The 21,547-nt window shown below is 35.7% G+C and overlaps 3 protein-coding genes across 11 annotated transcripts in view; all 3 read right to left on the bottom strand.

Moving 5' to 3' along the window:
* The window catches only part of LOC111493501 (sphingoid long-chain bases kinase 1-like), a 7,601-nt gene extending 952 nt beyond the window's left edge, over nt 1–6,649 (bottom strand). The window contains exons 1-9 of one of the 3 annotated variants that reach the window (XM_023143207.1): nt 6,470–6,649; nt 5,524–6,385; nt 5,069–5,440; nt 4,671–4,764; nt 4,520–4,557; nt 3,690–3,836; nt 2,950–3,049; nt 1,255–2,189; nt 287–1,128 (exon numbers count right to left, since the gene is read on the bottom strand). In XM_023143207.1, the coding sequence (XP_022998975.1) occupies nt 979–1,128; nt 1,255–2,189; nt 2,950–3,049; nt 3,690–3,836; nt 4,520–4,557; nt 4,671–4,764; nt 5,069–5,440; nt 5,524–6,006 (2,319 nt within the window). In that variant the 5' untranslated portion in view covers nt 6,007–6,385; nt 6,470–6,649 and the 3' untranslated portion in view covers nt 287–978. Of the gene's footprint in view, nt 1–286; nt 1,129–1,254; nt 2,190–2,949; nt 3,050–3,689; nt 3,837–4,519; nt 4,558–4,670; nt 4,765–5,068; nt 5,441–5,523 lie in introns of those variants that run through there. The other 2 variants (XM_023143212.1, XM_023143217.1) reach the window with 2 other exon arrangements.
* A 1,110-nt stretch (nt 6,650–7,759) lies between these two features.
* On the bottom strand, nt 7,760–16,169 carry LOC111493555 (protein NCA1-like). Of its 7 annotated transcripts, XM_023143312.1 has the most exons (12): nt 12,977–13,121; nt 12,795–12,881; nt 11,965–12,185; nt 11,766–11,841; nt 11,120–11,281; nt 10,645–11,029; nt 10,312–10,546; nt 9,800–9,945; nt 9,229–9,316; nt 8,998–9,144; nt 8,398–8,547; nt 7,760–8,321 (listed from the first exon to the last, which is right to left on the bottom strand). In XM_023143312.1, exons 6-12 carry the CDS (start codon nt 11,004–11,006, stop codon nt 8,250–8,252), a joined length of 1,200 nt encoding a protein of 399 aa, XP_022999080.1. In that variant the 5' UTR covers nt 11,007–11,029; nt 11,120–11,281; nt 11,766–11,841; nt 11,965–12,185; nt 12,795–12,881; nt 12,977–13,121; the 3' UTR covers nt 7,760–8,249. The 7 variants fall into 7 exon arrangements, 1 of the variants encoding a protein (XP_022999080.1); XR_002720027.1 differs by lacking the exons at nt 7,760–8,321; nt 8,398–8,547; nt 8,998–9,144; ... (2 more) ...; nt 10,312–10,546; nt 10,645–11,029 and adding exons at nt 13,266–15,377; nt 15,726–16,169 and having other exon boundaries at nt 11,125–11,281; nt 12,977–13,126; XR_002720030.1 differs by lacking the exons at nt 7,760–8,321; nt 8,398–8,547; nt 8,998–9,144; ... (3 more) ...; nt 10,645–11,029; nt 11,120–11,281 and adding exons at nt 13,266–14,148; nt 14,596–15,377; nt 15,726–16,169 and having other exon boundaries at nt 11,625–11,841; nt 12,977–13,126.
* A 638-nt stretch (nt 16,170–16,807) lies between these two features.
* LOC111487065 (SAC3 family protein C) lies at nt 16,808–21,013 on the bottom strand. Its single transcript, XM_023134290.1, has 8 exons — nt 20,496–21,013; nt 20,054–20,154; nt 19,222–19,443; nt 18,171–18,392; nt 17,977–18,062; nt 17,742–17,838; nt 17,263–17,355; nt 16,808–17,168 (listed from the first exon to the last, which is right to left on the bottom strand). Exons 1-8 carry the CDS (start codon nt 20,815–20,817, stop codon nt 17,022–17,024), a joined length of 1,290 nt encoding a protein of 429 aa, XP_022990058.1. The 5' UTR covers nt 20,818–21,013; the 3' UTR covers nt 16,808–17,021.
* Nucleotides 21,014–21,547: the final 534 nt, after the last annotated feature.

A 21,547-nucleotide genomic window follows, 5' to 3' on the forward strand; every position in this document is an offset into this window, starting at 1 on the left:
AAAAAAAAAAAAAAAAAAAAAAAAAAAAAAAAAAAAAAAAAAAAAAAAATTATGACTATCAAACATAATCACTTTCATATCTAATCATCAATTAATTTTAAAATTGTATAAATTTATTCGAAACTCGCTAAACACAAACTTCAGCGAAATTAAAAGTTCAGAAATTTTAATTTGGAGATCAAATAGACTAACAATAGTAAATATATGTGCATCATAATTCAGATCAATGGCTGCTTTAGTCAATGATTCTGCCATTAATGTTTTTAGGTACAGATCCAAGCTGAAGTGAAAATATTCAAGCTCTTGATCAAAGCCTTGCCTTTCAAATCCACATAATATTAATCAACCAGAAACCAGCCAAACAAATGATATTAACCATACAGATCTACCAAGAAATATGTCAACTATATTTCAAACTAGTTCATCGACGCACTACACTACTCAAGACATTTTCAATCGCTAATAACTAATTAGGAAACTCACTAGGATTGATATAGACATAACTAGAACATCAAAGGGGCAGGGCTGGAAAGTAGGAGAGAAGGGCAGACCAAAAAAGTTCACAATCACGTATATACAATATAAGTATCTCCAGAAAACTTGTGAAGAATGTAAATAGAACTAAATCGAGTGGATCGGGGAGCTGAGTGTGAAGCTTGTCACGCTTGTACAATGAACAGACATGATGGGGGTAAAAAATACACAACAGGGGGATTCAAGAGGGGATAGAACTGCAGGGCAAAAGGCGACCCGACGTGTTTTCTTAACAAAAGATTTACGAGACCTCAATTTGTTCGAAGGAAGAACAGAACTGTGAGATGGGAATGGGTAGGAAATAATGCACAAAGATTCTCTATTATGCTATAAAGGATTGAGCTGCATGTTACACAACCACATGAAGAAATACGACTCAGTTAACAGGAACTCTATGATCAGTCAGTGGCATATCAAAATATTTCAGATAAGAGGATTACTTGGTTATACGTGATGGCCGGGAAATCGACCAATAAGTCTGCATTGTTCTGGAAGCAAAGACGAAACAACTTGGCCAGTGAGGGGTAAGAGCTCACCATCAATGCCGCATCCACTGCGTGAATGCTTACCAGGTTTAATCTTCACCGATTTCACCTGTATTGTGAACAAACAATGTTTTAGCTCATGCCGCTTGCAACTTTACAATAACTTTCACCCTTTTACAGAATCCTAATTGCAGCCTGGAAATGCAGGGCTAAATGGGGATGTAGAGTAACATACCTTGACATATTCAACGAATGGCAGTGAAAGATGTCGACCGATCTGAAGCAGCAAAAAAAATCGCAACAGCCTAAGTCGTCCACTCCCATGAACCAAAAGCAAGTCAAGAGTATTGTCATCATGCTCAGATCTTGGGGCCACTACTTGAGAACTCTGAACAGTTCTACAAGCATGGTTGCAAACTATGATTCCAAGAAATTTCCCCTTCTTAGTGATCCATTTATCTTCAACCACACGCACAGCTTGCTCTGTTGGACCTTCTTCTGCATCATTTGTTGGACCTGGCAATTCAATTGGATGTTCGACGACCCAATTAGACTCAGTATCCCACTTTGGTTCTGCATCCCAAATCGGACCCGGATCAGACAGTGTTGAAGATATATCCTCTCTGTCATTATTCGCACTGCCCCAAGAACATCTAGTGGTATCTTGTGTGGTTATCAAACCAGTCCATCCCTTGTCTGTTCTGGACTTTGACCTGGTTCTTGGCCAGTTGGGAGTAGCTGAAAAGGGTGGTTGTGGATGAATAACTTCGGGCTCTGCTGTTATATTGCTCCTTCCTGATGAAAGGCGCTTGGATTTAGGATCAAGACCACGCACATACTCGGATGGTTCAGTGCTAGCACGAGTGCTACTACAGGTTGTATCCAAGTCTCCACCAGACATTCGACTAGGAGTCATTATTGAGTCAATGCTTGATAAACTCGAGGCCCTGGGGATGCCCTCTTTGATTGATCTCCTCATTATATCTGTGTATAAATCTGACATGTCTACGACTTCACGCTCAGCCGAGAATTTTCCATCATCCTCTAATGATGCAGGAAGGTATTCCACTTCAAAACTATACTTCGGTAAGCATAAGAATTTGAGGATTCCCGCAACAAAGTAACGTAGAGGACCAAATCGCTTCTGATACCTTTCAGAAAGTTCCAGCACTGTAACAAATGGCCAAATTCACATCATTTTTTTGATGGAAACAAAATTCATTTCATCAATAAGACAAAGTAGTCAATGGAAGTTAGTTTCCTATAAGGAAAAGAAAAGTAACGTGACGTCTACAAAAGTTGGTGTAAGATATCCAAGTGAAGGCTGGCCAGCCTATTCAAAGCCATCTGCAGCTTAACACTCACCACAAACTTATCTACCAATAGTAGAGAAATATTTCTGAAGCCTCAAGTAACAAATAATTCATTCAAACTTATCTACCGCTGGTTGCCAAAAATCACGAGGGAGAGGATTGCCCCAAGAAGAAGAACAAGGTATTTCCAACAATAATGACTTGATAGCAAAAAGAAAGTAGGCCTCATTATTTTGTTTCTAATTTTTTTTATTTTTTAAAATCAAGCTTACAAAGGTTACATCTAATCTATGTTGTTTTTTTGTTTAGTATTTCACCTTTCATTCTTGCAAAATACTTTTGAAATCTTAATCAACTCAGAGAGAGAGGGGGGGAATGAATTTACACCACAGCTGTGAATTGACAAGAGAACAACGAATGATATTATGCAATGCTGTATGGTAGACCATTTTAAATGTAGAAAGTATAAAAACTGATAGCTAAGGCATAAGGGGAAAGAACAACCTCCATTAACACTAACAAAGAGAGGCCCTCATTCATCTCACCCTTGAGTGCATTCGACAATGGTTCAGAACAATAATCTTAAAGATAAAATGAACTCCTGTATCATTACTTACCATCACTGACAAATCCATAATATGAGACTGTCAACCCAAAATGGATAACACCTGATTTGATCCATTCAACAGCAAAAACATCGGTTGCAGTAAGACCACCCTATGAATTAAAAAAATACCACAGCATGAGTGAGAAATATAGCTAATAAAACTAATCTTGAAACAATCAAAATGAAGGTAGTAAGGAATGGTCAGAGCAATGTCTATATAATATTTACCAATGTGGGGTTTATTACAAAAAAAGTTAGGGAGTATGCAGTCACGGTGTGATGAGCTGTGCTACCACACAAGCATGAATGTACAAGCAGATATCTAGCAGTAACATCATTATGCAATTGACTTTTTGTTACGGGAATTACACATACGTTCATATAGGAGGTGAATAATATTACTTCCCACATAAGAATATTCTCATCTATGCTTTTTCCTGGGACACTAAACATAAACCCCGATATTTACCTTTGCAAGAACAGACCTTAATTAGAAAAGTAAATACAACAAGGAAATATCAAGGAGTAAATCTTCCAAATAGAATAGAAATCTTATAAACAACAAATCTAGACAAATACTGCATTGTAACCAGGTTCCTAGTCATGAAAGTGTTTTCATTTATCTCCAGGAATACAACAAAAAAGTGCAAGAAATCTTTTTGTTCATGGTGTAATTTCTTTTTTACATAAAAGATTGTTCACAGTATTAACTTTATAAACGTCCTAAGTAGACCAGAAAAAAAATTTCACCTTCACAATAGCCATTGCAGCGGAAATTGGATCTCTAACTCCAAGAACAGTCCAAACTAACGAGTTATCAGAACCTGCAGGAATTATTCCAATTGGAATAGAAATTCCTTCCTTCTGGTTGTCTCTACTTAATAGACCATTCAAAACCTGCATAGCCACCAAGGTTGATGTGATTTATATTTCTTAGTATACCATTGAAGAAATAGGTTAAATTACAAATGTAGTCTCTGAATTTTGAGAAGATTTATGTCTATTTTGTCCTGAACTATAAATAATTACAAATTTATAGATCTAGGGATACAAAATGGAAATTTTAGAATTCTATAAGGCATAAAATTAAAATTTATATCTAATAGCTCAATTAATTTTTTTAAAAAAAAATGAGTTTTCAAGGACCATTGAAAGTTCAAAGACTTATTAGACACAAAATTGAAAGCTTAGGAACCTACTAGACACTTTTGAAAATACATGAAACAAATAGACAAAAATCTCAAAGTGCATAACTAAACTTGTAATGTAACCTAATAAATACAAAAAATTCAAAGCCAAAAACTATTTCTAGCACTATGACAACATGAGGGTTAAAATATATTTAGCATCATAAAATACAGCTGCAATTTTTTTTTTTTTAAAAAAAAAAAAATATATATATATATATATATATATAGCAACGAACTTTTTATGAGAGAAATGAAAGAGAGAAACAAAAGATGCCTCACAAAAATCAAGGGCTGAAACAAAAGGGGACAACTCAAAACTACACAATTACACGAAAGTGCACCAACAAATACCATAGAGAAGTATTATAAATAAAAATAGATGTGGCTAACCTCATTAATAACCCCATCACCTCCCACACAAATAATTCCTGAAAATTGAAGGGGTAGGTTCATTATTTAAAGAGGGAAAAGATAATCAGATATATACATAAACAAGAAATAACATCTGTTTATCATAATAGAGCACATCAAATAGAAATACCGTCAGGGCAACTGCTTATGTCAACACTAGATGCGAGCTTCCTAGCATGGCCTGCAGATGTCGTTTTAACCACCTCCAATCTGAACCCTGCAAGCTGTTAAGTATTGCAAAATAAGTAAATAAATAATAAGCAGAAGATTGCAAATCATTATAATCCATGGTAAAATTACCAAATCAATTCACCCAGGGATAGAAAAGATCCAAATTTTCAACTTCAACCAAGAGTAGAAATGTCAACTTCCATCATGACTTTACACTATATCAGTAAATCTTAATACAAAAGGTCATTAAAAGTCTTGTACTCCATGGTTATTTGTTGGATATAAGCTTAGGGGAAAATCTAGTTGAATGGAAAAAGAGTGCTTGATATTCAACTTTAGTGCATGGATAAACCATACCTTAAATATTGGTTCAACAATCCCGTGAAAAACTTTAGTTGACCGACCCCGTCCAGAGCGTGGATTTAATATCACAAGCATCTTTGGTGGATTCTTGCATTTGAAAAGTAATTCAGGAGGTATATCAACCGGAATTAATTCTGAAGATGCCTGCCTCTTTGATGACAGTAAGGGGTGAGGTAAACAGTTTACATAGCAGTGCTGATCTGCAAAACCACCAACCCACTGAACTGCCTCTTCAACGCTGGAAGCCAAAAAGCGATAATCTATTTGCTTTCTCCTGGCCTTCACAAAACAAGAAAGACCACGTGGACCTTTCTGCAGTGGATATGAATGAATTGTAAAATGCCTGAGATCAACATTGTACGAGACCTGTCATAGTATCATCAATTCATCAATACGTCTAACAGAAAATCTTGGGCCTTGTGTTTTGGTGAGATGTAAAGAAAGCTTACTGAAATGACATCCTCCAGACGTAGCATGTGAGAACCCCATACCAAGGCCGTGCTAGTAAGTTTAGCATCAAAACCTTCTTGATTGGCTACACCAGCGTCAACAGAAGTATTCTTGTCCGAATTCTTTCTCTTATCCAAAACTAGCTTACCCGAGAATACCGTATAGCCCAATAAATCCGACTTTTCATCTCCTCCACCTATGTCAATCCTGTGTTCGAAGCTCTTCGGCTTGTCGAGATCATCACAGGAGGTCATGGTGAACTTGGGGATAGAGGAATTAATCTCACTCCCTCGCCTGGAAGAAGACTTGGCCTTGCTGCGCTTCTCAGGGAAGACGATAGGCGAGGAGTGTTGTCCGCCAGTTGCTATTTGCGAGCACAGCCCCAATCGCCTAATAGACTTCTGAGGCGTTGTCAGCCTCAAAGACGACGAAGAAATATCATTTTCATAACTATTGCTAGAGAGGCCCTCACTCTGCTGCATATCTACACAATTCCGCCCCGAATATATGAACTAACAAGCACCGCGAGAAACACGCACATCCGAGCCCCGCACTCAATGTCTTCTATACACCAAGGATGAGTACGAGAAGGAAGATGGAGGGAATAATTTTTCTTTTCAAACGAACAACAAATGAGCTGTATATGGCAATCCGACTCTCCTGAATTCCAACTGAACTAAAAATCCATTCATTCAAATAATGAAACCTTACAATTACCTATGCAATTACGCGAAGGATCGGATCAACCAACAAGCGCACGTAAATCAAAATTCTAGGGAATCCAAAATGGCCTTCAATTCAACAATCAAACATCGCAACAGAGAAAAATCGATCATTCAGACCGAATTTTGATGCAGGTGCCTGAAAAAACCTAGGGAGCTAATTCAGATCTTATGCTAGTCGAAGGAGAAAAAACCGCGGACAAATTTCGATAAACAAGCCTACCAATTCAGTTCATGCCCGCCGTAGATCCTCGCTCGCCAGATGGCTTTTCTGGCGGAGAAATGAAGAGGATGCCCACTAACCTAAAGCCTCTGTAATTCGGAGCTCGGCACCAAGAAAAAATTTGCTTTAATGGCGAGGAACCTCACCTTGTGTTCCATTTTCTTTATTGTTTATTATTTTTGTCCCCTTTTCCATTTTCCATTTTATAGTCAAGAAATCCCCTCGTGCTGAGTTTAGTGGAGTAGTTGGTGGATAAAATAGAAAAGAACAAATAATAAGATATATTATTTTTCCTTTTTTCTTTTTCTTTTTCTTCTTTTTTCTTCATGATTTGACTCTCTTTCTTAATCTATCCCTCACTTAAAAAGTTAAAAATAAATATATCCTAGCACTTAAATATAAATTAGGTACGTGACTTTAATTATTAAAAAGCGCGCGCGCGCGCACACACATATATATATATATATATATATAAACGAAGAAAGATAGATGAATTAAAATAATTTTAGTATTTTAAATCCTAGTTTAGTGTTTATTTCATTTTCTCCCTACAATTTTAATATTTTTTATAGTTGGTATATTTTGACTAAAAAACAAATAAATTATGTCTAGAATCTAATTCTTCCACTTTAAAAAATCTTTAAAATTAAAATATTTGTTAAACACATGATATTAAAAATTCATACATAATTTAATTAATTAATTTCAGGTCAGTTGATAAAATAATTATAATCATTAATTAATCTAATTTTTATCAATAATTATTTTGTCTTTGTAATTTAACTTTTTCTTTTTTAATTAAAATTTATGTCTAATAAAATTATAATTTTTTAAAATTTTGTGTTCAATAAATTTATAAAATTTAATAAAATTTCAAAATTCATAACTATAAATCTGTATTTTTAAACTCAAATAAACATAAAACGTCAAAAACTCATATTTAAATTTATACTTTTAAAAGTCGGTGCACCAAATAAATACAAATTTGAAAGTTCATAACAACTAAATTTGTAGTTTATCTTATTTTATTTAATAATTCTTAAATATTATTTATTAAAGGCTATGTAAAGAAGCTTACAAATTACTCATATTTTCCCTACCGAGTCTTTGATTGAATAAATAGGTTCAGATTCAGTAGTTAAGGTGTTTCCCTTGTTTACCGTTCGTGTTTGAATAACTCTCAATAAGGGAATAGATAGAGGTTCAGGGAAATGAATCTTGCTTGAGTTCAGTCTTCATTTCATATGTTTCCTCGCAGTTGATGACGGATGGTAATAGAATAGAGGAAAAGTATAAATCATTGTAGTAAGCCGTCTCATCAATATTTATTGCATACCCAACAATCCAATCATCTTCCCTAAGAAACTCATCTACCAACAAAAGAGAAGGGAATGACAAAGAAAGGGCGAAATCTACAATATAAACCCTGAACTAATTAACTTCCAATTTGTTTTAGAGATGCACCTAGCTAAAAAGTTCACTGTAAAAGTGTGGGGGAACGACTGTAACGGAGGTCGGCTCAATCCGAAGGACATTATGCATGGGCAAGAAAAACATTATACACGAGACCTGACCAGCAGACAGATTTAAAAGGCCACGGCTTCACACGACTACCAGGTCGATTCATGCTTATGTGAATAAAGCGACATCGGTTATGGATGCTTCGGTACTATAACCTGAAGAAAACACGATAAGAGAATTCGAGACGGGCGCTTGCAACCTTCCATGTTGCTCGGCTAAAAGGAGCTTATTTGCTTAACTAAGATTGGTATGATGATCTCTAGCAATTGGATTTAGTAGGCTTTTGTCGCTCTGCAAATTGAGCTTCAAGGAACTTCAAAACAGATTGACGCTGCCAGTAAAATATGAAAGCCCATCAAACATTTGATTGATATGAACTATATTAAGTGTAAGAAGCAAGCTCTTACTCGCTGTTCAAGACCAGGATTCTGAGCATTCAGTGTTAATGATTCCAACAACTTTATGCCTTCCTGAAATCTATCAACTGCCATATCTTCATTTCCTAGACCGCTGTCTACATCTGCAACTTTTGCAAGTGAAACAGCCACATCTAGGATCTGTAGCATCCAATAAGGTCCATTTCAGAAATATGAGAAACTCGTGCTGTATTTTTTTTAAAATGTATGTTAATGCAACAATAAAATCCACAACCGAAGTCTTTGGAAGGCACGACACAAACGGTGTCACCTAGACTAGACATCCTATCCCATATTTTTCATAAACGCGAAACACCCGTCTCAAACCTGCAGCCATATCTTTCTAGAACTCACCAGTTTTTGGATTCTAGAAATTGTCAATCATAAGCACTTGCAGAATACTCAACCAACTAATTACGTAGACTACATTGAGTTCACCAAAATAGTCATTCCTGCTGGAAAATTCTAATCCGAAGAGAAAACGTATTGGGATTTCGCTAATAACAATGAATGACTGATTTAGTTCTTCTACTCTTTCTTGGAAAGAGGTTTATTTAACCAGGTAATCTCTAGAAATTAACAATCACAAACCTGAGCTGGATCATCTGGATGATGCTTGCTCCAATCTTGACGAACATTAAGAGACCGGAGATAATAAGATCTTGCAGCTTGGAGGTCTCCTTCATAATACTTTAGATCACCAATTTTGTTTAGTGATACAGAAAGTGTCTGAATGACCTGAAGGGAGAAACAAGGGTTACTAAGCATTTCAAAAGCAAGCAGTAATTCACAATGTTGACTCAAATGTTTCAAATAAAGAACCTCGCGAGTCTTTTCAGGCAGCTTTGAGAGAAATTCTACACTTTCTTCAAAGTGAATGATTGCAGAACTAGCATCTCCAGCTGCTCGACTGTAAAATAGGATAAAACAACAGAAATTTACATCAGGATTTATAAGTATTGTTTTAGTAGCTTAAAAATTGGCGGCAACATAATATCCATATGGTTAGTTTCAATGGAATATTCACATCAGGATTTCACAATAGACAAGTGTTAGTTGTTCATTAGAATGATAACTTCAGAATCTGACTGAAAAAAGTTTTAGTTAGCCATGGGCCCATGGTTACCTACGCATACAATCCGATGTAAAAATCCCGAGTAAAGCCAGCTTGTTGTATGCTTAACTACCAATATACCGTTCAATCTCCCATGCACCCCCCCAAGATTCATTGATAACAAACTAAATTAAATTATATTGCTAACAAAATAATAGGCAGGAGACTCTTAGAGATACGTCTCATTTAAAACCACACCACCTAAGAGGTTATTCAAGAAAAGCTGCACTTTAAGAAACTATATGCCCTGTCGTAAGAGAGAGAAGAGAACCAACATACCAACAATCGCCAAGTGTGCCGAAAACCGCTCCAAGCTGTGAGCACAATTCGGATGAATTGCCCATTCTTTCTAACTGATCTCGAATATCTTCAACACAGACAGTGAGCCTGGATTTGGCACTTTCAATATTCTGGGCACGAAATGCCTGCGATAAAAAACTAGATTGTAAAACTTTCAAAAACAAAAACTAAAGGGATGTTTATTTTCTGTAAATGGTATTTGGATAACTGTTTCCAAAAAGTTGTTTTTTCTTGCTTTCTTTAGGTGTTCTTACAGATGAAGCTACTTATTTTCAAAATATTTTCTGTAAATGGTATTTGGATAAATGATTCTTACGCTCTTCAATCAAATATTTTCAGACAACCCCTATAAAAATGAAGCTCACACCACTCACTGACTAGATCGTTCAAATAAAAGAAGAAACATCCAATTGATTGCAGTGAGATATTCAAACATACATTTATATCACAAGCAAAAAACGAAACAGGAAGAAATGAACGAGGAATATTACCCTCATGGCTTGTTGGATCAAGAAAGCACCTCTCTCCATGGATAAGTCTTCATAAATTACTACTTTACTTTCACTAACTTCCTCATTCTCTTTGTCTGAGTTCACCTGGGGTCTCTTGATTCTCGCATGACCTTCAATGAAGCGATCAACCGTAGCTTGCAGATTCGCGTCTGCTTCAATCTTCTCAATGTCAGCTCCACACAGGGGACAGTCCTTAAAACGCGATATACATGCTCTAGTTCAATTCAAGAAGAAACAATCAAACAATTGACCGAAGGAATCTCGAAAAGAAAAACAAAACGAAGATAAGAAACACCAAAGCTGATTAATTACTTGCAAAAAATATGAGAACAGGGGACACATCTGCTGCATTCAAAGAGAAGTGCCTGACAAATCATACAGCTCAGAGGGCCAATCTTGAAAGTTTGAGAATCATATCCGAATGGACACTTGCCACTGGCACTGGCAGCATCGGCCCCACCTTTCTCCCCCTCAACCAGACTCTTCGTCAACGAAGCATCGTCCGAACGAGCGGATTTCAAAAACGGGCAAGCAGCCTCCGATTGCAGCTTTCTTGAAGAAGCGTCATCGGAACAGCCGGATTTCGCAAACGGACAAACAGATTCCCCTTGTTGCTTCCGTGAAGAAGCGTCGTCGGGACGAGCAGATTTCACGGATGGACAAACAGGAGTCATCGCGATTCTCGACCGATCTCCCTCTAATACAGCTCAAATTTAGAGCTTCTTGTTTCTATATAATCGAAATTAAAAGAACTCAACCAATTCACAAATAAAGACGAAAATGAAACCTGAAAATCAATGCCCTAAGAAGCTCGCACGAATTGAGAATCCCTAAGACCGTAGAATTCTGTATACAAAGTCACTTCCCGATTCGCGTCGGGTTCCCAACCACCGGTATTCTCAAAATATGCACAAAGCTCTCAAATGTATAAAATATGAACACGAGTGACCTGTTGCTGTCCGTTTCTTTTAGTGTAATTAATGATAATACAAAATTATAAAATACATTAAATTGCAAAAAATTGAATGACTTATTACCAATTAAAATTACTATATTCCACGAGTTAAAAACATTTTTAAGATAGTAAAAAAACTATCAAATACACAATAACTAGCAACCATTTACCTTTTAAAAATTAAGTTTATAAAAACTGGTATCACCTATTTATTTTTTTATTTTATTTTTAAATTTTAGATAAAAATTCAAAGATTTATCGAGAAAAAAAAATGCAACTCTTCGCAAATAAGTTACCAAATCGGACCTAAGTTATTTTCCTGATTGCTTTCATAGAATTAAAGAAATAAATTAGCGAGTTAACTCAAATAGTGAAGAGCACGACATTTTCAAGATTCTAATACAACTCAATGTAGTAAAGTTGCAAGAGGAAAGAAGCGATTATGATATTGAATACACTACAACTTTCACAAGCTCACAATATTTTAAGGCCACGCCATTGTTTTAAGAGATAACTCACTATACGCGTAAACTAGCCCAAATACTGATTTCAACCTGAAAAGAATGAAAGAAAGAAACGTAAGTCGTGCAAATCATCTCACCATATAAGACGATAAAGATAATGCAACTCCACAGCTCTCCTTGAACTATTCATGGTGCAAGAATTCGACAACCTACCATAAACTTGGGTTGGAATAACTTAACCCGCAGCCCATCGGGGACCGAATGGTAAGGCCATGATCCGATTGGTCATGACTTGAACCTATTCTCTCTAAGCCATTTATTATGTATTTGCACAACTCACGTTCATCAGTAGGTCAACTCATCACGATGATGGTTATGAACTTTTATATTGAAACCCTCAATGCATTTGCTCATATGCTGAGATGCTGATCCTCCTGAGAAGAGAACAAACATAGGAAGGTATATACATTATATTCTGTGGTCAAGTGAACACTTTCATTTCCTTAATTAGAAAAACAAAACATAAGAAACACAATGTGTGTGGATTGAAAGAAACATTACCAAATCAAACCCAGAACCAGCATCTAGACTTTACATGGTAAGAGGGGCACAATGGTCATTTTCGTCTGCCCTCGTCGGTAGGATTGCCCAAGTCCAACACGTTAAATCATTGTTTGTTTATGCAAAATAATGTTAACTAAATTCCCGTTAGATAACTATGAGTTTTGGTTTTTAGTTTTTGAAAATTGTGCTTGGAAAATTGTTCTCACATTTCATAATCACGGTTTTCATCTTTCTTAAGTAAAGATTTGAATTCTTAACCAAATTCTAAATACAAAATAAGTTTTAGAAAAACTAATCCTTTTAATTTTGACAACACTCGTAAAAAGTAGACAACGAACAAAAACAAAAAAAAAAAAAGAAGGTAGAATTAGTGTTTATAAGCTTACTTCTCAAAAATAAAAAAACTAAATGGTCATCAGACATAGCCTAAAGTACGAAAGTTGTATAGGAATTATAGATAAACGGAGTCGAAAGCTTACCCGAATTTCCGATTCAAAAGATGGAGTAGGCATGACTTCCTTGCATCTTGGCACTCTAAGCTCATCCATAAGAAAAAATTTCAATACCTGGTAAGGGACAAGCCACATTGAAACTAGATATTTCTCTTTTGAGTTATAGCATGTAAGCTCAAAGTAGTATCATAGACACTCTTCAAGGTTACCTGGTTCAATCTCGGAAAACCTTGCCAAATTCACCCTCCTTGGGCTGCTTCTCCGCCCCAATTTCCCAAGAAACTCGGACCCGGAGCATTCGATATGCTCGAGAAATCCTTGATTCAAAATATTTAAATAATATGATTTAGGGGACTGGCCTGGAAAATGAGTACCATAAAGCTACATAAATTAGAAACTGTATGGCTTCAACTGAAATGAAGATTCTGCTAGTGCTTATGATTAAGTTAATGACTTATTGGATAGGAGAAAGAATGCATATGTATAAGAGAAGATTACCACATGCAAAATGCTGCGTTCATCTTGTTTCTCCAACATTAGATATATCCATTGGCATCAATCTGCAGATCATATGCAAGCAAGATTTCTTGAAGCTTAGAAGTGGCACTCTCTATTGGATCGATAACCTTCCTTTTCTGAAATCCGAGGACAAGTGCACGATAAGTAACATTGTTCGGAAGGATACTGTTTTCGATCATCTTCTTTACCAAATTGCAACCTTCACCCACATTACCAACACTGCAAAATCCATGGATTAGAGTATTGTACAATATCAAGTCTGGATTTAACCCAATGTCCAGCATTTTACAAAATAAAGCATTTGCTTCATCTATACGCCGTTCTCGACAATACCCATTAAGAAGAGCACTGCAAGTAACAACATCAGGCTTTACACTGTTGTCAGTCATATGAAACCAAACAAGAAAAGCTTCCTCAAAGTTTCCCCTTTTCGAATATCCATGTATGATATTAGTGTATGTGACAACATCTATATTGAAACCCCTCCTGTTTAGCTCATCTAACATATCCTTTGCCTCTTGAAGAAACCCTCGCATAATAAGACCATTAATGAGAGTGTTATATGTCACAATATCAGGCGTAAGATTCGTAGATCTCATCGTATTGAGAAGTTCAAAAGCCTTGTGCAAGTAGCCCTTCTTTCCATATCCATCCATCAAAATATTATACATGACAACATCGGGTTTTAAACCCTCAATAATCATCTTTTGGAGCATAACTTCAGCCATTTCGACATCTCTACACTTGCAAAAGTAACCAATGAACAAAGTATACGTGATAACAGAAGGTCGTATTCCACTTTTTAACATCTTCCCCAGGTAAGAAAATGCTCTGTTTATGTTTCCCACTTTACAATAGCCTCCTATCATGGTTGTGTAACTAACACAGTCAGGAACTAAGCCCACCTCAGACATTTCAAGAAAAACTTCAGAAGCTTTTACCATGTTACCTTCCATACATAACTTCGTTATAAAGCTATTGTATATAAAAATATTTAAGGGACGCCTAAAATACTTCAATATTTTACAAGCTATATCCAACTTTCCTAGTTTACAATAACCATCGATAACAGAACTCATCGTAACGGAATCAGGGGAAACACCAAAAGCAGTCATTTTAAACAACAAGGCAGTGGCTTCTTTTAAAAGAGAGATTTTGCATAGTGAGTTGATCACAATTGTGTAATCAACTGCGTCAGGCTTCGATTTGAATTTCCTCAACTCCAAAAGCACTTTCCACCCCCTGCTCAGATTACCTTTTGCACAATAATGATAAATAAATAGATTAATCGAATAATTTAAACTTATACCTTGCCTATGCATTTCTTCTAGAAGATCCCAGGCTGACTCCGACTGATTCGTTTGTAATAAAGCTTGTATCACCGACTTGTATACCCATATAGAAGGAAATATGTCGAAGCTCTTCATTTGACCCATCAATATAAGAGCAGCCGTTACCATTCTTTCCTTGATGTAACAGTCAACCAGCATGCTACATGTGGTTTCTAAAGTCTTCCTTTCATGGTGTGTTTCATAGAAAAGTTTCAGCAATATAGTTGAAGAGCCCTCTTTACTACCATAATTTTTAACAAGATGTGACATTAAATCAACTGCCCTATGATTCATATTCCCAGCAACCAAAATATGTATCATCCTACAGATTGACTCCAGCGACCGATTAGATCCAGATAAACATCCTGACCATTTGAAGTAGTAAAGACAAAGTCGTGCATCTGAACTCTCCTCAAATAGAATATCCAAAATCCTAACGATCTCCAATTGTTTTGGATGTGAACCAAGATTAAACCCATGGTTCCCAAGTATCAATTTTATCAGTTTCATTTCATCATCATCAGCTTTCAGGCGTTTCGAAACTTGAACGTCATTGCCAAAATAATTTTGTTCGTCAGAGTCAACATCAGAGTTAGTAGCAGCAGGAAGTTCAAAAGTAAAGCAGTCCTCGTCCGCATAGTTGAAAGAAGACAACGCAGAATTGGCAGTTGCAAAATATCTGCATGGTCTTTTTCTTCCAAAGTTGAGCTTGGAGCAGAAATTTATTATTGAAAATGCACTCTTCATGAAGAATCAGAAACTAGAAACAAATGAGCTAAATAAGAAAAGTAGCCATATATCATAAGACCCATCATGATTCTTCTGATTACAAAGCTCTTTATGAAGAACATAGCCATCAAAATTTCAAAGCTGGTATACAAATTGAATGGCGATGGCATGAAATCCTAAACCCGTTTGAAAGCAGATACAACAATGTTGACTCAATATTTATTTTTCATCACCATATTTCTCTTATCTGTTCATTGCAAAACATCCCCAGTACATTCATCACAAAAATAGGAAACTTCGACTAAAGAATGCAAATTACAACATTCAAGCTGCTCTCAGAATTTGAAATACACTATATGCGTTCATAACACTAACATACCTGAACCATGCGGAGATGACGAGATGAAGCAGCCAAGGCACTCAAAAGTTGAAGGCGCCAAAATGGCAGAGGCCTCAGAAGAACGACGAAATACTGAAGGCTCAATGACGGGCCCGATTGATAGAGAAAAATGCTGAAAACAGGAAGACAACCCCTCCCGAATTCAGCTCCGATAACAGAAATTTAACTTACGGTAGTTGCAGCGGTACTTCGAAAGGAACATGGAAGTGATTTTCGGCATCATTAACACGAGCATAGACGATATGATTAGGGATTTAACAAACTGAAACCCTAATTTCAGAGCAAAATTCGCAGATAAAAATTTTGGAAGTGAAGAAGCCAGTTTTCGTTGGGCGAAAGGTTGGGAGATGGAATGGGGATGGGTTGAGGCAGCAACCAGGCCAAGCCACAGCTGCCCCTCTCACTTAGACGGCAATATATTAAGACCACGAAAGGCATTTTCAAATAAGCAATTTTTTTGTAAATGCCTAAATGTTTTTTTTTTTTTTAATTACAATTCTCGTTTAATTTATTTTATTGAAATTAACTCAAAATCACTTATATAAAATTGTTTTTCTTTTAAAAAAATTCATTCAAAATAAACAAAATTATAATATAGTTCTTTTTAAAAAAGAAAAATAAAAGAGAAATAAATAATACTCCAATTTATAATTTATTTTATTTACTTTTAAAACCTAAGTTTTAATAAATGACCTTAAAACCATTATGCATATTATTTATTTATATTTGAATGAGCGATAATGTGACCTTTAAAATATTCTAGATATTAGATATTGGATTTTAAGTAGATGGCTATCATATTTCAAGCATGTCAACATTTTTTTGCACTATTTTTCAAGTGTTTATCGATTCAATATTAACCTAAGAGACAGATCAACAGATTTATTATATTATAAGAAAATCGATGAAATATACCAAAGAAGCAACAATCAATTTATACCCCTAAACTCAGTTATATCAAACTTTTATCAATACATCAAATTAAATTATAAACTTACATAAGCGAACCAATTTAGATCATTTGTTAGTGATTTTTAATTATTTTTACGTGATTCCATATAAAATAAACTCAAAATCGTCTAAATAAAATCATGGCATTATACAATTTATATATAGATGCTACATAGTTAGTACATAGTTAGTTCTTATCCTAAGAGACAACAATACAATATAAATTCTGGGATAGTATAGAATAGTCCTACCAGAAATTAAGCCCCAAGAATCTATAAAGAAAAATGATGAAACAATGGGTTGTATAGATAGCCACCCTTGATGTTATTTCAGCTTCACAAAGCTGCATCTTTGAAACGCTCCTTTGGGACAGGAAAATGTTGTTTGTTTGGTAGGAAGTGACATGTTTCCTAGTTCATCTCCAGAAGTTACAAGACCACAGGCCTTGCAAAATGATTCCACTTCTGATTCCTGAAATAAGCTTCAAAATTTACAATAAACAACTGCAGATCTTTACATAAGCGATCAAGAAGATCATAAGTTATGTCATAAATTATTATTATACCTCCATCATTAAAAGCATGGATAGATCCACCAGAGGATAGGGATGAAGCTTGTATCCACCATTGTTTATGTAAGACAAAGCTAATGCTCGAATCTGCATAGTGAGCGATAAATGCCTTAGAAAAAAACGGTTGAGTTCTCTTTTTTCTAACCAAATGATTAAGTGTCCCTGTCGGGACCTGGCAGCCCTAACATTCATAAAAATTATATTCTTCATTCTTGTCGAGTCCTAACAGCCCCAACATTCATAAAAATTATATTCTTCGTTCTTCTCGAGATCTAATAGCTCTAACATTCATCAAAATTATATTATTCGTTCTTGTCGAGACCTGACAGCTTCATCAAAATTGAGATTCGAAATCAACAACTTTTTATTAAGGCCAACTTGAAGGCTTCCTTCTCATCCCTTTGACTTATCCTTTCATGTATACAAATTTCAGATTAAAATATCGAAGGGGAGAGTTTCAAGATTATGGTTACCTCATTAACGTAAGGTTCAAGAATGCAATATTGAAGGTTGGAAGCCTCAGCTCCTATGGTACAAAGGAAACCCTTATAATTACACATCCGAAAATATCTGTTCAAATGAACGGCAGGGGCAGATAGAAAAGAAAAGTGAAGATTGTTAGATGAGAAAAGGAAACTTCTCTCCAAACATCATTAGGCATTACTGGAACACAAAAACCAAACAAATCTTCAGAAGAAAATAGTATACCGTAAAATTGTCCGAGCAAAACACATTTCCTTCGACTTGATCGCAGGAGACCGTAAAGTACGAAACCACAAAGTAAGTGGTTCCCCCTGACAAATTAGAGACAGCAATGTGTTACTCATAGGACACAGCTAACAGTAGATTGTACTGTATTGATTAAAAAAATATCAATGCTTTCAGTAAGCTAGAGAACAGACCGTTGCTTGGCTATTCGAATCCAGATGAAGCAGCACATACAATGAATGGAACTCGGCTTCATTTTCAAAGATAGCACCGTTGGTTCTGTTAATTTCATAGAGATTAAGTAGTGTTATCAAAGCCTTTGAGAGCTGCTGCATGTTGAGGTGATGCATTGAGGAAGCATTTGAATTACTATCACCATTTAAAAGCTTCTGGTGTGATGTGACATGAAATCTAACCTGTAATGAAGAAGATTCAAGATCAATAAAAATAGGGGTGCATTTTCATCTACTCCAACAAAATTAACCAAACAGTTCGCAAACTTTGAGGTTCAAAATGCATTTCTACATGTTTGAAGTCTTTAAGTTCTTCCTGCAGTACAGTTCCAAATATTTTATACACTAAAGATCATTGGTCAGAATTTTTAAACAGTAATTGAAATGTGATCTGAAAAGATGAATGTCTAATAATTCATTCATCAGCAAAATGACACAATCCATATTTGCTAGCAACCAAAATAAATAAATAAATATACGAGGCATACAAGAAAGAAGACAAAAACCAACAAAAGCTTTGCATTTACTTTTAGATCTTTGAATGTCTATTTTCCTTAAACATCATAAAAAACTAAATAAGGCAAATGGGCTAACTAAAACCCATTTAGGGCCCTATCTTTCCATAAAAGCTCGTTATTTGCCTCATAAAGGTAGTGGATATGGCAGTAATTACATCGTTAGTTTCTTAAAAAAATGTTGAAAAAAACGAAGTAAGGGTGAATTAGGAACATCTGATATCAGAATAATAGAAAAGAGTTGCGCATATCAAAGGCAGTCAAGAGCACGAGATCCCAGGTGCCGCACAAACTAATTGGTGGGGTATTTAAGTTAAGAACATAAAAGGAAATAAACAATTTCGAGTAAGACAACTACTGCAAAGGACCGAGCACACGCCCCACGATCAGTTATATAGTTTCCTAAAACACAGTTACATAGAATCAAGTTTCAAAATACTTCACTTCTAGGAAAGGGAGTGATGCATAGAATAGAACAAGTACAAGATGATACCGACCATTTCTTCATACATGTAGATGGCCTTCTCATTAACAATATTCTGTACGCTGAGGTCTTGCCTTATAGATCTTGTTCTATCAAATACGAAGTCATGAATCACTTCAAAAGGTTGCTCTTTAGTATCCAAAAAGCTTAGGACATATTTCAATGTTTTCTCCAGTACAGGTAGAGGCCGCACATCTAATGCTTGGTCACTCTTGGCGACCATTGTTCTGCAGAACTAAACAAGTGAAATGTTACTGCAGATGATACCTACCAAGAAACGTGGTGAAAGAAAAAACCAATCTATCCATCATGATCAACGATATCACAAATTATTAATCTATATTCGAGCAGAACGAGCCAATGACAATAGAGGATTCAAGTCATTGGGAGTTGCAAATGCCTAGCTATCATTCTGTTCAAAGTAGTGATACTCACTTCCATGCACGATTAACGAATTCAATATTGCAAATTAGTCAGAAAATTTCACAAGAGAAGCAACAATTCTAAATCGCAAAAAGAGGTTCACCAGAAAGATGAAGGATCATAGAACACTTTTTCAACGATAATGGAAACTAAATAAATTGTTGGAGGCCCCTAAATGAATTAATTGACAGTTCCATACTTCCAATATACTGCCAAATTCATACGTAATAGCTTCTTCTTCTTTCTTCCCCTTTTCTTTTTGGCAAATGGCAGAAAGAATTGTATCTTGATTTTCAGAATATGATCTACAAATCACTTCCTCCAACCAAGAAAAAATAAAAGAAGGGGCCGAGCTGTTTGGCATTAGAAACCAAAAAAGAAGCATTAAGATGCAACATAAAGCAACTATCAGTAGATAATACCTTTTTGACAGCCAGATCTGGAGATGTTTTTCTAGGATTTCCGTGCAGCCTTTCAAATATAGCCAAATCTCGCAGCCTTTCACGCTGTGCTCTTTCTGCCTCTGTTTACAAATATGAAAACTCTTAATAAAGCAGCTAATATATGATTTAGAAGAAGAGGAAGCTAACATTCGTGTAACAGTATCACCCCAAAACCGAAATACTAATCCAACAAAAATTAAGCAGTCTGGAGGATTAATCGAGCTCAGCCCACAAGCATGAGTTATTGTGCTTGTCATATAGCACAGAATTACACATTTTCCCTGCCTTTTAGAAGCTGTGAGCAACCAAAACAGATAAATGTTTACAGAAAACAGAAAGGATTTGAGAGCGTTTATACAGTCCAATAGTCTCGCCACAACAAAGATCAAGAAACTGGAACACGTGGACGGTTTCAACTTACCAGGGCACATGGAAGGACAAGTGCCGACTAATACCGGCGGAAGATCGAAGTGAGAACGGCCATCATGTCCAACGTCGTCTTCTTTCGCCTCTAGCTTCTGTAAATAGATTTTACTATCGCTACTTCTTCTGCTACGCCAGTCAGCATCATCCTCAAAGCTGAGATTACCGTTGGTATTGTACTTAGAATGCTTGTAGTCGGTGTTTCTACTGCGGTTGGAATAAGATCTGCGGGAAGTGGAGGTCGAAGATCCGGCGGAATCAGATGGTGCAGCCGAACGATAGGGAGGATGATTTCGACGTTGACGCTCCGTCCTCTCCATGGATGAACTTGAAACTTTCCCTCAATTAACGCGCAGAATCAACTTTCGATCTTGGAATTCCTAAAGGCACCTGTTACAACTACAAATTGCAAATTCTCCATTGTTTAAGGGAAGAACGATACAAAAATGTCACGAATTAGGGGAAAGGGCAGCCAATTATCCAAATTAATCTCAAAACTTCAATTGAGCTCTTAACGATTTAATCTTTTTCTTTTAATTTTGTAATGGCGAAGCTAAAATTTTATTTGTGTGTTTATTATGAATATTATTTTGCTAAATTGCTTTTATAACATTATTTTGATTTTTTCTTAAATATTAAAAAATTACCTTTAAAATATAAATATTTAAAAATACAATAGTATTTTTCATCCAAAATTCTAATAGGTTTCTATTCTCGTAATAATATTAAAATATTTATAAAATTGTACACCCAAAGCATTCTTTAGAAGGGATGTGAGAACTTTTCCCTAACCAACCACACTAGTTTTGGGTGGATTGTGAGGTCCCATATCAGTTTTAGATGAGAATGAAACATTTATTATAAGAGTATGGACACCTCTACCTCGTAGATGTGTTTAAAACCGTGAGGCTGACGACGATATGTAACAAACTAAAATTGACAATATATACTAGCAGTGAGCTTGAACTCTTATAAAAGATGTCAATTTAACGAGATAAGAAATCCTCATTTCTAGTCAATAGAGAGAGTATTCACTCCCTTAGTTAAATC

The sequence above is a fragment of the Cucurbita maxima genome, unplaced genomic scaffold (assembly GCF_002738345.1).
Source record: "Cucurbita maxima cultivar Rimu unplaced genomic scaffold, Cmax_1.0 Cma_Scf00001, whole genome shotgun sequence".
Taxonomy (NCBI): domain Eukaryota; kingdom Viridiplantae; phylum Streptophyta; class Magnoliopsida; order Cucurbitales; family Cucurbitaceae; genus Cucurbita; species Cucurbita maxima.

Coding starts and splice junctions, on each gene's coding strand:
- LOC111493555 (XM_023143312.1), bottom strand. CDS start 11,006: ATGACTCCTGTTTGTCCATCCGTGAAATCTGCTCGTCCCGACGACGCT. Junction 9,317..9,799: donor GGCACACTTGGCGATTGTTG/GTATGTTGGTTC, acceptor CCTATTTTACAG/TCGAGCAGCTGGAGATGCTA. Junction 9,145..9,228: donor TGCCTGAAAAGACTCGCGAG/GTTCTTTATTTG, acceptor TTCTCCCTTCAG/GTCATTCAGACACTTTCTGT.
- LOC111487065 (XM_023134290.1), bottom strand. CDS start 20,817: ATGGAGAGGACGGAGCGTCAACGTCGAAATCATCCTCCCTATCGTTCG. Junction 18,393..19,221: donor TCTACATGTATGAAGAAATG/GTCGGTATCATC, acceptor TCTTCATTACAG/GTTAGATTTCATGTCACATC. Junction 18,063..18,170: donor ATTCGAATAGCCAAGCAACG/GTCTGTTCTCTA, acceptor CTAATTTGTCAG/GGGGAACCACTTACTTTGTG.